This window comes from Sciurus carolinensis, chromosome 1, assembly GCF_902686445.1.
Source record: "Sciurus carolinensis chromosome 1, mSciCar1.2, whole genome shotgun sequence".
NCBI lineage: Eukaryota > Metazoa > Chordata > Mammalia > Rodentia > Sciuridae > Sciurus > Sciurus carolinensis.
The window spans coordinates 171,933,498-171,949,292 of NC_062213.1; the positions used below are offsets into that span (position 1 = coordinate 171,933,498).

Consider the following 15,795-nt stretch of genomic DNA (forward strand, 5'->3'; position numbering starts at 1 on the left):
GATTTACTTTTCAGGTTACTATTATTCTGTACTTTTTGGAGTTATGAGAGTGGGAGAGAAGGAAGTTGGGCTACATGGATCATCCTGGAGATAAGCATGCTTGGACTAAAGCGGAGAGGGCTATGAAGTGGTAGATATCTATTCTTCTGCTTTATACCATGGTGCTAGCTCTGGCTGGCCAGAGTCTGAAGGAAAGATGGATACTTGTCCCTTTATCTGCTTTATCTAGTGCTGAAGATCCTGGAAAATTTGGCATCTGGTAAGGGTTATTGTGAAATAGAATACTCTTAGATGAACAAAATCTCTGAAATTGTAAGAAATCTTACAATTCCCAAGAGTCATAGTGTCATCGGGAGCAGAAATGTCCTTTGAAGTATCTTTTCTGGGTGATTCTAAAGTGAAAAAAGCCCACAGTTCATAATATTGGTCACTGCGTCTTGTGATGGCAGCACCATCACCAACAATTAAGTGACCCTTTTCACTACTGTATATCTAGCCTATTAAAACTTACTTTCCTACAGCAATTATAGATAGCTATTATCCCATTTGGTAATATGAAAGTTTCTAAGAAAAGCTTCATATCTGTGTATACATCCTAAGGTATTGAAAGTAGGATTTAGAAGAGATATTTGTTTACCCATGTTCACAGTAGCTCTGAGCATAAGAGCTAAACCATGAAGCAACCCAAGCATCTATCAGAGAATGAATGAATAAATGTATCTTATAGCAATACAAAGGAATATTGCTCAACCTTAAAAATGATGGGTATTTTTCAATATGTTACATGAATGGACCGTGGGGACATTATGCTAAGTAAAATATGCCCATTAAAAATGGACAAATATTATATGATTTAACATATGTGAGGTACTTAGAATATTCAAAACTATAAAGAGAGAAAATACAGTGGTGGTTTCCAGGGATGGAGGCGAAGATAGGAAATCATTGTTTGATGGTATGGAATTTCAGTTTGGGAAAATAAGATTTTTGGAGATGGATTGTGGTGATGGTTGCAGAACAATGTGAATGTACTTAATATCCCTGGATGTTAGAGTTAGAATGGTAACTATTTCATTGTGTACACTTTACCATAAAAAAAAATGATTTTTCTGCTTTTCAAGGAATACTGTTATGAAAAAGAAAAGGTAAGCTAGAGTAGTAGAAAAGATTTGTAAAATATATGTTGACAAACAATATGAATGTACAACATATTATCTTTCACTTTTCACAGGACATCTATAGCTAAACATCTATACCTTTTAATTCTTTTGCATTTATTTTCATAGAAGAAATGGTGTTGTGTAGCAGCTACACATCCCTCATCCCTGTGGCTGGCAGTTGTGAAGAGTTCATTCCTACTTTATGATTTCTGCATTGTGGTTTTGGCTATTACTGACTTATTATAAAAATTACTTTATCTTATTGGTCATTATTTTGTACATACAATTTCCACAGGGACCTCAAAGATCTTATGGATGGCACATCTCAAATGCTGAGTTCAACTATCCAAACTTTCATAAAATTATCTGTCTTAATTTCACACTCAAAGAGAGCCGAAGAGGAGAGGATCAGTTTCAGGTGTACATTCACACTATGATTTTTGGGGTCATCAATCTCTATAAGAAATATATGACCCAAAAAATTAGAATAGTAAATTATTATGTCCTTTAGGTGAAAAGTAGAGAAAGAATTAGAATAATGTATAAGGTGAAGGGTTGATGGCTGAATTTTGGGAAAAAATAATACTATTAAATTCAAAAAATTCTTTCTCTGAGAGCAGAAACATTAGTAATTTGTGTTGTATCATTAAGCCTGTAAAATTCAGGAGGCTGGAATCCAAATCCTATGACATGTGGTTCAAGGGTCTATTGTTCCTGTAGTTCAAACAAGTATAACTTCTTTTTGGCTAAGTGTCATAACAGCTACTGGACCTTTGGAAAGAAAATATTTATAGGAAATGGCCCTCTTTTGATCCCACATACCTCTTTGATGCTTATACAAATAGACAGTGAGTATGATATCTACAACAACTGAAGAAATGACTATTCCTGCACCCACTAACAAAGGAGATTTCTTGCTGCAGCATTTACCTGAAGAAAAAAGAGGTGTTAATAATCACTGGTTACTGGTGGAGAGGCACTTTGGATTTGGGAGAAAGTGCAAAAGAAAGCAACAGCTGTATTTTGATGCCATCTCCAAGTATTCATTTATAATAGGGACTAAGGATTAGCACTGAAATATCAGAGCTGTTGATGATAGGAATAAGGGCTGGTACAGGTTTTGGGCTGAGGCTAAACAGTACTGGAGGAAAGCAATTAATCTTTACTCCACCTGGTCCATCAGTCAGTGGGCCTCATTAGAGATCAGGAGTTGGGTTACATGATCTTTAGATATAAGAATAGCATGAATGAAAATGTCTTCAGACAACACCTTACTTATTATCTTATTTAGCACATATCATGGTAGTATCATTTGGCTGTCTCTTCTCTTCATGACATTATTTCATGCTGTGAAGACTTACTACTACGTGTTTGCCCATCCCTCTGCTAGAGAGTTAAATGAACAGTTTAACTTAGTGATTAAAATATAGGATATTGAATATAAGGTGGTTTATAGTCAATCTATTTGGTTTATATTCAATTTTATTTCCTACTGTTATCAGCTATGTGATTTTTTGGTCAATACTTAACTTTGAAATGCCTCATTTTCATCATATGGAAAATGGGCATAGTAATTACATTTAGTTCAAATTGCATTGTAGAGATGAAATACCTTCATAATTGTAAAGTTATTGGAATAGTGTTTGTTAATAGTAAAAACTCAATAAAGTTTTAGCCTCTCCTGGTGATAATTCCTACCATAGAATGAACTCTGCCACCTTGAAAATGTTTCATTTCAAATGATTCAAGAACAACTACTAGATAAAGAATAAAATGTTAGGAGTCAAAATTATGCCAGAAAGGGACAGTTGAATAACAGGAGGCAGTTTGCTTTGTAAAGATCACCACAGAAAGATATTTCAGTAGAATCACCGAAGAGCTATCTAGAACAACACATGTGGCCTTAAAAGGCTCAATAAAGCATAAGATACATAGAAAGAGGAATGCAATAAATAAGGAAGTACATTAAAAGGTGCAATGAAGCAGGGAAATAATTTTTAAAAGTCGTTGAAACTTATTAATAAGCAGACAAACTAAACAAAAATTTACTTTAGTTAAACTAAAACTAGTGTACCTCAACCTGTGTGGACTGTTTTCCTAATGCAGCCTGTTCGTGGCAATGTGCAGTTTAATATTTTATTTTCTGTTACTCACAAGGTCATTTACAAGTGAGAAATATGTATAAATGGTGTTAGATGCTATTAAAAGCTTTCCAAGTTTGTTTGCCTATTACTGTAAGAAAGAGGTTTCCACTTGTTTAAGGTGCAAGAAGCTCAGGCTTTCAGATAAATAACACTGTAAGCGGCTCCAGCAACAAGAGAAAAATATCGAGGACCAAAGAACGGGTGTAGGACATTGCCCAAGAGTTTAGAATGTCTCAAGAAGACAGACTTGGGAACAAAGAGCTCTCTCCCCTCTTCCACTATGCAGCTCCCATTCTTCAAACCTGCTTACCTCGTTCTGGTTGTTTGCAACAGAGTGCAACACTGGGAAATGCAATGGAGGCTATCAGCACCATCACAAGTGTAACGATAATAATTTTCCAAATTTTCTTATGTGAAAACAGTTGATCTGAAATGGAGAGTTACAGATCTTACCTCTTAGGAAACTTGGAGTGTTGGGACCCACCCAATTAAAAATGGTGATTCATCTAGATTCATATTCCCATTCAAGACCCCTTCTCCCTGGAATATTAGACCTAAGCCAGATTGGGAACCCCCTCTCTGTATTTCCTCCCATGCATTCTGTTTCATGAGATCCCTGGGTAAAAGAAAGAGGCAGAGCTAAATTCTTCCCCCTCAAACTCCCACCCAAGACTCAGATGCAGGTTTTCAGGTACTAGAATAAGGTCAGTTCTGATTCAATCCTCAGTCCTCTTATCTAAACCATGAGAATATGTACAGTTCTGAATTTGCCAATCAATGTAGTCTTAGGGTCTGGCATTACTCTTCTCAAATACATTCAAAGACATATTTTATGTAAAATTTTTCTCCTATTGATATGAACAAGCATCTACTTTGGCTTACCGGCTTGTGTATATTGGGCATGACCTTGTCATTTTTTTTCTACAAATCTGATGTCTTTCTTCCCAGAGGAAAGATTCCTATCATACCTAGAACATGACATTACATCCTGCAACACTGTATGAGGAAATAAATCCAGGAGGCTGCTCTAGAGCCAATCAATGTTTCTGATATGCCATTTTGGATGTTTAGTGTGGCATAAACCTGTATTGCATTGACGTTTTCCATGCATGTAATACTTCACAGGACTGAGACCCCCACTGCTTTGGAACTAATTCTTTACCCAGGTAAACCCTTTTATTCACTGCAACCCAATGAGGTCAAAACAGACCTTTGCCTGCTCACAAGTCAGGAAGGGACAAAATCCTAGGTAAGATTAAATTTTTCTTTATGACAAGTTTTTACTCTTTCCATGCATTCTGATATTCATGAATGGAACATCAGATCTCCCTGAGATGTCAGTATTTCCTGGAATGGAAATTTTTTCCCCAAAGTTGGTGTTAAATTCTTTTTAAGACAAAGGTTTGTAGAAAAGTACATATCTACTTAAGAAAGTATTAATTCAAAAAGATATGTCTCTTATTATTTACTGAAGTTGCAAGTAAATTATTTTCCCTTCTATATCTGCCATGAACTTTAGGGACAGAGAGTTGGCAGATTAATCTTTCTTTATCTTATTCCACAGTTTGTCCTCCTGTTTCTAAGACAACTATAATATGAGCTTATTTTTTGAATATCAAATGAGAAAATAAATGCAAAAGTGTTTTGAATGAAGTAAATTGCTAAGACTGTTATGGGAATTAATATTCTTATTATAATATACGTGAGTTATAATATACTTCTCAGCTTCTGGTTCCAACACTAATTCAGGAATTTATACACACACTAATACATACATATATACTTGGTAGTTTACAAGGCACATTTTTTGTTTTATTTCAATCATTGAAGTATCAATTATTGATTCTTTAAGTACTGTATGCCATGCAATAACTGAAGCAGTTGGGATGTCTCAATTAATAAAATCAACAAAAATCCCTACCTTTATGTTTTGAAGAGTGAGATCATTAAGAGAAAATAAATATAACCATTAAGCTATGCAGTGGGTTAAAAAGTAATAATACTAAAAAAGAAAAATTTAAAAAGTGTGAGGAGACAGGGGACCCCAGGTGGAGGGAGCAGGTTGCACTTTTTCAGGTTGGCTTGTCAAAGCAGTCCTTATTAAGAAGGTGAGAGTTTAGCATAGATCTGAAGGAGATAAGGGGAGTTAATGGAATTTACAGCATTCTAGAAAGAGGGAACAGTTAAGGCAAAGACCCACAAGGCAGGAGCATGAATGGGGACAGAAAAGAGTCTGTGTGACTAGAGTGGACAAAGGAGAACCCGGAAGATGAGGCCAGATAGGTAATAGGAACACAGGATATTGTGGGGAATTTTACTCTAATTAAAATGGAAAACTATGCAGGGTTTGAAAGAGGGTGATGTTTTATGTCTCGTCTTTGAGATGGGTCTTGCTGCCTGCATGTGGAGCATATGCCATGTGAATAGGAGCAGAAATGGGAATCTTTCAGGTGCTCTGGCATTTTATCACTCAGAGGGGCATGGTGTCTGACTTGGATGGCAGTTGTGAGGGGGTGAGAGGTGATGAGACACCAGATATGTTTTAGAGATGGATACAGCATTATTTCTTGACAGGTATTATAGAATATGAGAGAAAAAATGGAGTCAAGGATAAATTTAAGGATTTTATTCTGAGAAACTAAAAATATAAAATGTGGTTGGGAGGGTAGTAAACTAAATGAAGAGTGTAGTTTTTGATATGCATGGCCTGATATACTTGCTAGACTATGTTGAGATGCTGAGTTGGAGGTGAGAAGAGTGGGAGAGATGTCTGACCAGGAGATGAACTTTAAGAAGCCATCATCTTATTGATGATCTTTAAAGACATGAGGCGGAATGAACTCATAAAAGAGAAGAGGTTGAAAAACTATGCCCTGGTAACTCCAATATCAAGAAAACAGTAAAAAATAATGAATATAGCAAAGAGAATAAGGAAGACAGCAAGTAAGATGATGAATAAATCCAAGAGAAACTAATATCTTAGAAACCAATGAAGAAAGCAGGTGAATTTTTCTGTTTTGTTTATACCTCATGTGACAATGGCTGTCACTTGAAGAACAAAGGCACAGATCTCACCTGTTAAGACAAAGCTTGTTCTTTCCTCTTGGCCAGTTAGAGAGTTTCTAAGGTAGCAAGTGACAGTCCCAGGGTGGGAATCACTGAGAAGAAGGGTCATCTTCATGTTGAACAATTTGTCTCTATCCTGTGAGTGAGATTTTGATGTAGGCAGAAGGACCTCTCCTCTGCTGTCTCTCCATTCCATTTGAGGCTGTGGGAACCAACCTCCTGATTGACAGTCCATAATAAGACCATTGGTATTGGGAGGATGCATAAAAATCTGTATGTCTGAGCTTGTAGCTGGTTGGATACGAAGGGGGAAAACAATATTGTTAGATAAAAGGAAAAGAAAACATAGCAGAGAAATACAACCTTTCCTCCCTCATTTCAGTAAGTATTCTTTGATATAAAGTTATTCAAAACTCTGTGGGGCCCTGATTGCCATGAGATGCTAATTCAAAGGGAAAGAAGATAATCCAGGCAGAAGGGTTACAATGTATTAAGAACATCTTGACCTAAATAAGTTATGTAAGGAAATGCCTCTTTGTTTAACTTATTTATTCATTCATTCATAAATGTTTACTGGTTATTTACTAAATCTTAAAGTCTTATATAGGTCCTTGGATTATAATAATTAATAAAATCAATCAAGATTACAGACCTCGTAGATATTATGGCTTCATCTTTTCTTCTATCTTCATCACTAGTCACTTTTGAGCCACCATGATAAATTATAAATAATTGATAGATAACAGTATAAAACTCAAGTTTGCAACTTAAACTGAAACTTTAACTTATGGGTTCATTACATATAATAGGTATATATGTCCTGCATAAGCAGGTAATATACTAGTGTCATCAGAGTACATGTTAATTTAGAGAAAAAAAACTTTTGAAAAATTTTAAGATATTGCCTGAGACATAAGATTGCCTAATGTGGGAGCAAAGAAAGAATGAATAGAGACTTAAAGTGTAGCCCCAAAGCAGATCTCTCTACTGAGACTTTCTGCAACAATAGAAAAAGTCTACATCTGTGCTAATACAGTAGCTATGTGCTATATAAGATTAGTAAGCACCTGAAATGGAGTCAGTGAGATTTCAGAACTGAAAATTTATTTCTTTAATTTTAACTCATTTAAATTTAAATTTAAATGGTCATCTCATATTAGGTAGCTCATATCTAGACTATAGAGTCAGGTTTCATTAAACATGCATGGGCCTGGAGTCCTACATGTGAGTACTCACATACATGAAATCCTTCAGTTTACTCAATCTCCCTTGCATTTCTACGTCATTAAGAATAATTTAAAGGGTGAGGAGCTTGACTTAAATACTATGTACTTGCATATACCATAAAGTATATAGCATAGGGCTGGGGAGATAGCTCAGTTGGTAGAGTGCTTGCCTCACAAGCACAAGGCCCTGGGTTCAAACCCCAGCACCACAAAAAAATAAATAAATAAATAAAAGTATATAGTATATATATCTGAGGTCACTGAAGATTGTAGATAAAGATTTTTTTGAAATAGATTTAAGAAAGTTAATCTAGCACTAAATAATCAGTCAATTGAGTCAGGGAGAAGTGAAAATAGAATTACCTTTAGAGAGACTTTTGTAAAGATTCAGGTTGCTTGTAAAATTTTACTAAAGTGTTACAGGAATAAGTGAAAACACAAACAAATCTTAAAATGATTATTGGTCTTTTAGAAATCTAAAGATGTATGTGGACATACAAAGAAGGTATTTACTGATAGAGTGGTTGTTTGCACAGACACGGTTTTCATTCGTGATCCTCTATTCTTCCCGGTTCAGAAACTAAGTGCATGAATTTGAACTTGCTAATCAAACGATGTAGTAAGGAAATAGTCTGAAACACTGAGGGTTTTTCTAATACTCAGCCTCACATGGGTTGAGAATCACAGATGCATAGAAACCTCAGAGGGACCCATCTCACCTGTGACCTTCACTTCTGTGATGTCCTCTTCAGAGAAATCACCGTTTCTGAAGAAGCAGTGGTACTGCCCATCGTCATCAACACTGACGTTAAAGATCCTGAGGGTCACTTTACCTTCTCCAATGGCATCTTTCAGGAGTTCTGTCCGCTCCACATACCTGGAGGTAGTTTCTCCATAGAGGTCCTTTCCCTCCTTGTATAGGTAAACGGGTTGCATGTAGCGGTTGCGGAACCAGCGGATCTCCATGTGTTGCGCACTCTGTGGTGGAGACAACTGGCAACTGAGCTCAACTTGTCCACCCAATTGGGCCAAGATTGGCCCCTTTAAGGCTTTCACCATGAATTGTTCTGGGAAGGGAAACAGTAACCAAAGGGTGAGAGTGTGAATTAGGACCACCTTCTATTTAAATCATTCTTTCTCGCTCTCTCGCTCTCTCTCGCTCTCTCGCTCTGTTTGTGTCTCATACACACACACACACACACACACACACACACACACACACACCTTATTGAGAGTCAATTATTTTGTTTGCCCTGAAGACATTTTAATTTCACACTTGGCTTGAAAAATAGTTCAAGAAATTTTTTACCTGAAAAAACATGAAAATATGGCTTCCATTTCTGCTAAATGATTTATATCTTTGTTAAGAAAAAGTTTAATGGTTCCTTCTTATTTCATTCTATTTGTTCAGCTTTTTAAACCTTTGTCTCAGACTGTTTTTAATGTTTGCTGCACTTTAGCTATAGTGAATCTGTGTATGAATGTATCCTTTCTCTGGATAATTTTCATAGGGTTCTTGAATCGGAAGAATCTTTCAATTCTAGAAAATTCTACTCATTGCATGTTTAATTTTATTTCTCTTATTCTCTAATAATGTAACTATCTCAACTCTCTTAGGAATTACCAGCAAGACATCCTGAAGTGCCACTGCCTGCTCCTCTAAGTTTCCTTTGTCATGTTTTGTTTTCCCTTTTTGGTTACAGTAGATATTCTTTCAGGTTAGAGACTCAGAGACTCTCAAGGCTGATATTAGCCCCTAACTGGAATAAGATGTGTGAATAGGGGACATTTCAGATTCTCTCATTTTTGTCTTCTGCACCACTCACTGAAGGGAAAATGAAAAACAGGAAAAACAGTTGTTCTCTCAGTACTCTCCATTTCCCCTACACGGTGCCCATCTTACCTCTCTCAGTCCCTTCTGTTCTATTGCCACTTAGTCAAGATGGCCAAACCAGGTTAGGCTTTTCTCACCCCTGGGGACTCAGTTGTCTCAAGTATCAATGTGTGATTAATCAACTTATATTCAAAATATTTATGTTAAAATTATTGTGTGTATGGAAAGAAACACTACTTTAGGTGTTAATTGTTTAATGCCCAAATTATCATGTGCCTATATAATAATCTTTGAGGATAGTTTTAAATATTAGAGCATTGCGAGTATATTTAATCTTATTTCCTTAAACAATTAAACTAAATTATGTATCTAAAATACAGATTATTTTGTGCATTTTAAATGCGTATGTTACAGACAAAATAATCACAGAGAGTGATTATACATTGGCTGTCTTGTTTACCTTTATATCTACTTGAAAATAAAAATGATGAGAGGTTAAATCATATCATTGTTTTTCTATACTCATTTTTATATATAACTAAATAATTTGCTAAGTTTTTTAAAAATATTTTTTCCTCTCTACCCTCCCTTCATGTGGGTTAGCGTTCACATATTTATTTTCTTTGTTGTTTCAAGACACACACAAGAATCGAGTATTTGACATGATTTTTTTTTTTTTTTTCAGTACTGGGGATTGAACCCAGTTGCTCTCTGTCACTGGACTACAACCTAGTCCTTTTAGATTTTATTTTGAGACAGGTTCTCATTAAGTTTTCCAAGCTGTCCTCGAACTTGCTATCCTCCTGCCTCAGCCTCTTGAATTGCTGGGATTACAGGTGTGTGTAACTGTGACCAGATTGTGTGTGTGTCTGTGTGTGTGTGTGTACATGTGTTAAAATATAAGATTTAGCAATATGAGTCTGGTTTATTTTTCTTAACATGGTTTTCTCCAGTTCCATACATTTTCCAGCAAATGATATAATTTAGTTCTACTTTATGACTGATACAACTCTATGTGTGTATGTACATTTATCTATGTGTGTGTGTGTATGTGACATTTTCTTTATCCATTAGTCTGTTGACAGACGTCAAGGCTGATTCTTTGACTTTTATGAATTGTGCTATGATAAACATAGGTATTTTTGTATCTCTAAAGCATGCTGATTTTAATTCTTTGATAAATACTGATAGTGGTATAGCTGGATCATATGGTAATTTTTTGAGGAACCACCATACTGATTTCCACAGTGGCTATACTAATTTATACTCCCACCAAAAATTTTCAAGATTTCCTTTTTCCCTGTATCCTAACTGGTATTTATTATTATTTGTATTCTTGATGGTTGGCATTCTAACGAGAGTGAGATAGAATCTCAAATTTTGAAAGGCACTTTCCTGAGGGCCAAAGATATTGAACATTTTTCCATGTAATTGTTGATCATTTGTACTTTTGAGAAGTGTCTATTCAGTTCATTTTCCCATTTATTGATTTGGTTATTTGTATTGTGATGCCTTCAGCTCTATTCTTTTTTGCTCAGGATTGCTTTGACTATTCTAAGTATTTTTTTTCTTTTAGCAATTTTATACTTGCTTTTCCTAGTCTTATGAAGAATATTATTGATATTTTTATGGGTTGCACTGAATCTATACATCAACTTTTGGTTTTATGGCCATTTTAATAATAATAATTCTATCCATGAATATGGGAGGTTTTTCCATATTCTGGTATCTACTTCAATTTGTGCCTTCTAAAATTTTCTTTGTAGAGGTTTTTCACTGCCTTGGGTAGATTTATTTTAATGTATTTTAGGAAGCTATTGTAGATGGAATTTAATTTCTTTTTTGGCAGATTCATTATTGGCATATAGAAAAGCTGTTTATTCTTATACATTGATTTTGTATCCTGCTACTTTCCTGAATTTACTCAGCAGTTTCAGATGTCATTTGATCCAACAGTTAGGGTCTTCTAAAGTATATTATTGTATCAGCTGCAAATAGGATAATTTGACTTCTTCCTTTCCTATTGCATCCCTTTTATTTCTTTCCCTTGACTAATTGCTTTGGCTCAAATTTCAAGTACTATAGTGAATAGGAGTATCGAGAGCAGCTATCCTTATCTAATATCTGATTTTTGAAAAACATTTTGCAGCTTTTCTACATTCAGTATGATGCCCGTTTAGTTTTGTCATATATGACCTTTATTATGTTGAGGGAATTTCTTTCTATACCTACTTTTTTCATGAATTTTATCATGATGGCATGTTGAATTTTGTGAAATCCTTTTCTGCATCTATTGAGATTATTCTGTATTTTCCCCTTGATTTTTGTGTATATTCTGTAATACATTTGTTGATTTGTACACATCTAATCATCCTTGCATTTCTGGAATAAAACAAATTTGAACATGGTGTATGTACTTTTTAATACACTTGATTTTGATTGATTTTGGTTTGCAAGTATCTCCTTCTTTCAGTTAGTTTGTCTAAGTGTTTATCAATATTGTTTATTTTTTCCCCAAAAAACACAAGTCTTTATTTCATTGATCATTTGTATCATTATTTTACTTTCTATTTCATTAATTTCAGCTCTGATGTTTATGAGTTATTTTCTATTTCTAGTTTGGGGATTGAGTTTTTCTTGTTTTTCTAAGGCATTGAGATGCATTATTAGCTTGTTTGTTTGAGATCTCTCTGATTTTTTTAATGTAGGTACTCTTAGATATAAATCTCACTCTTAGAACTGCCTTTACTGTATCCCACAAATTCTGGTATCTTAACATTTTTGATTCCTTGAATTCTAAAATCCACCTCCACAATTTCTTCAATGATCTACTTATCATTCAAAAGTTCCTTGTGCACTGTCCATATATTTGTAGAATTTCTGTGTTTTTCTTATTGTTAATTTCTAATTTCATTTCACTCTGATCTGAAAAGATGCAAGAGATTATTCAAAATTGCTAAGTATTTAAATTTGCTAAGCCAAAATTGCTTTTTCACTTAATTTATTATCAGTTTTGGACAAATTCCTTCAAGTATCTTCTGTAATACTTAGTGGTTATAATTTATTTTATTTTATGCTTATCTTGGAAGATTTTCATTTCTTTATTGGATAGAAACTATTCAAGGATAGTTTTCTGGGTATGATAAGCTAGGTTGGCAATTATTTTCTTCCAGAGCTTAAAATATGTTGTCACACAACTTCCTATCCTTTCGTTTCTTCTGTGAAATATTCTGTTATTCTGGTGGGTTTGACCTTATTAGTGACTTGCCATTTCTCTTTGTACCTGTTAAAATTCTTTCTTTATTATACATTTTGGGCATTTTAACTATAATATGTCATGGAGAATTTTTTATCTGATCCTATCTATTTTGATTTGTAAATGCTTCTGGTACCTGTATGTCCATTTCCTTCCCAAAATTAGGGGAATTTTCTGCTATTAGCTTATGAAAGTTTTCTGTACCAGTCATCTTTAGCTTGTCCTTCCTCAAGATCTCTCATCTTAAGTTTGGTCTTTTAACTCTTGTATGTTTTGTTCATAGTTCCTTTACTTTTTATTTATTACTGACTGAGTGTTCTAATTCATCCACCCTGTCTTTGAGGTCTGATAGTCTTTATTCTGCTTGAGTAGTTTATTGATGAGATTATCTGCTGTGTACTTCACTTGATTGAGTTATTTATTATCAAGACTTCTGTTTAGTTCCTTTTTCAGACTCTCTATCTGTTCTTTCATATCCTATATCTTCTCCCTTAGTTCAATCCTTGGAACTTTGATCATTTTAACAGTAAACTTTTTGAATTTTTTTTCCATTTCTTCCATTTCATTATCTATGGGTTCAACTATTGGAGGGTTACAAACTTTAGCAGACACATTCCTGTAGTTCTATTTTGATATTTGAATATCCCCTGGGCTAGATATATCTTCCACTATTGTCAGAGTCTTTTTAGTGAGTCGCTTTATCTTTATCATGTGCCCTAGTCTGAGGGTAAATCTCAGCACAAAAGCAACTGCTCAACATATTCACCCTACTGTGATCAATCCCTAACCCTTATTTGAGAAGAGATTATAATCACAAGTAACTGACCATTTGAGAGCCAACCATATATTAATAAATCATAAAAACTTATAGAAAATGTTCTTTGTATCTCCACTCATCCAAAAGTGGAAATGGGAGTAATACTCTATAATAAGTTGTAAAATTGGATATTGCAGAAAGCAAAATTAATAGTAAACTTTCTGAGTAGCTGTTCTCTCACTGCTTTTATTCCAAACTGGAGGAGCTGGGAACTGTAGGCTGATTTTACTACACCATCTTGATACTCCAATCTCTGTAAATTTTTTTATATAAAAACTCTATTTAAAAATAACTACATGGTATGGACTATATCTACAAGGTAATAAAGTCTATTGCATAAATACAATCATGTTTTTGAAATCTGAAATTAGTCCATGAAAAGAGACTTCAATCAAACAGTGTCTAGAAATTCAAATACACTGGGATTTGGTTTATGGCAAAAATGATTTTGGGATCAGTGGAGAAAGTTGAATTAATCATGGAAAAGATGACTTACTAATTATTTTTGGAGAAAAATAATCTCGGATCTCTCTTAATCCTTGTATAAAAAGGCAAGATGTTAATAAGTGAAATTGTATGTGTGTGTGGAGGAGAGATGAGGATGAGGGAGTGGAATTATATGAGAACTCCATACACTTCCTACACAATTTTTTCATAAATCTGAAACTGATTTTGAAAATAGTTAAAAATTAAAAGTTAAACACAAAAATTGTATTAAAAATTAAATGTCAATTAAGAGAAAGTGGAGGACAAAATAAATAAAAATTTAGGGGCAATTTTGCAATCCATGAACTAAAATAAAAATTCAAAGTAAAATAAATTCTACATATTCAACACATCATTTAAAAATCCAATATATTATAGACTTGTCAGAAATACAGGGAACAGATAAAACAGATTAAAAATTAATTCAGTATTAGGAGTTCATAAAAAGCAACAATGAAAAGATTAATAATGCAAAGGAAATAACGAGTTAGAACATAATCAGGCAATTCGGAGAAAAAGAAGTACAAAATGTCTGGAAAGATACTCAATCCTACTCTTTAATAAGAAACTAAAAAGTAATCATTTAAAAATCCTATTTTTCACAATAAGTTAGGAAAAGATAAAAAGGTTTGATAACTGTAGCATCTACATGACAAACTCACATATGCTATTGACAGAAGTTATTGATAACTACTTCAGAATAACATTTTCCATATAATAAGACAATAGTGCATAAACTGTGGTCAGCATTCTAATGGGATATATTTAATATTTTGTATGTTCACACTCACAGTTAGGCTTAAAACATAGGTACAAGGATGTTTGTGGCAGTTATTATTTTAATTAGCAAAAGATTGAATCCCACCTAAATTTGCATCAGTAAAATTTTTTCATCTAACATGTAACTCTTGCTAGAAATTTCTATACTTTTATGTTATTTGTTGTCTTAGACTTTTACCGATCTCCAAATACCTGTATTTATTGCTGTTTTGTATGGATCCTTTGCCAAATGCAGATTCTCATCTTCTGTCAAGATCCCCTTGTCTGTTCCATCTTTCCTTATCTCATTCTACACTGTACTGAAAAGTCACAGGGATTCCCAGATGGATCGACAACTTGTACCACTTCCTTTCTGCAAAACTGATACATAAATCATGTCTCCTCAACATGAATCATGGGTTCTCAAGGGCAAGGTTTAATTTACCTTTATTTGTTTTTTCCTTCCCAGAAACTAGCACATGTTTGAGTCAAGAAAACTTGCTTGTAAAGAATGATTCATTCTTCCTAAATATAAACTGTATCCTATGGTGCCCATCTTCATTTCATTACCACATATTAAACCTTAGGAGCAACTGTCAAAAAGCTTATTTTTTTAATTTGTACCTTGCTTTTCCTGGCAAACTCCATTTTCTTATCTTTGTAAAGGTAACTGAGAGATCATACCTGAACTTGGTGTAACCATCTGAAGGAGGTACAGGACAAGAAAGTGTCTGCGGAAAAGTACCCTTGAAGTTTCCATTACACCTGTGATAAGGAATGAGGTAAGTTCATAAACAGTGATAATAGGAATAAGAAGTCGCAGAATTTAAGCATCTCCACATCTTTCTGTAGTAATTAACTCTCAAGTAAAGTTACCAGGTAAAATGTAGAATACCCAATTAGATTTTAATTTCAGATAAACAATAAATATGTTTTAGCATAGGCATTTCCTTTGTAATATTTAGTATCCTGAAATTTTTATTGCCTACATTTGGTAACCCATCCCTTAAGAATGTGCAATATAGTGACCAGGTCCAGAATGAACTT

At 34.2% G+C, this 15,795-nt stretch overlaps 2 protein-coding genes across 5 annotated transcripts in view; one reads left to right on the top strand and one right to left on the bottom strand.

Moving 5' to 3' along the window:
* LOC124986112 (selection and upkeep of intraepithelial T-cells protein 8-like) overlaps positions 1 to 15,795 on the top strand; it is a 262,170-nt gene that overhangs the window by 166,795 nt on the left and 79,580 nt on the right. The gene's annotated exons all lie outside the window — the stretch shown is intronic.
* LOC124986066 (putative selection and upkeep of intraepithelial T-cells protein 1 homolog) overlaps positions 1 to 15,795 on the bottom strand; it is a 36,038-nt gene that overhangs the window by 9,425 nt on the left and 10,818 nt on the right. For 2 of the 4 annotated variants that reach the window (XM_047554646.1, XM_047554645.1), the window contains exons 2-5: positions 15,433 to 15,513; positions 8,316 to 8,663; positions 6,380 to 6,661; positions 3,615 to 3,731 (exon numbers count right to left, since the gene is read on the bottom strand). In XM_047554646.1, coding sequence (XP_047410602.1) covers positions 3,615 to 3,731; positions 6,380 to 6,661; positions 8,316 to 8,663; positions 15,433 to 15,508 — 823 coding nt within the window. In that variant the 5' untranslated portion in view covers positions 15,509 to 15,513. Of the gene's footprint in view, positions 1 to 1,982; positions 2,091 to 3,614; positions 3,732 to 6,379; positions 6,662 to 8,315; positions 8,664 to 14,961; positions 15,130 to 15,432; positions 15,514 to 15,795 lie in introns of all 4 variants that reach the window. The other 2 variants (XM_047554644.1, XM_047554643.1) reach the window with 2 other exon arrangements.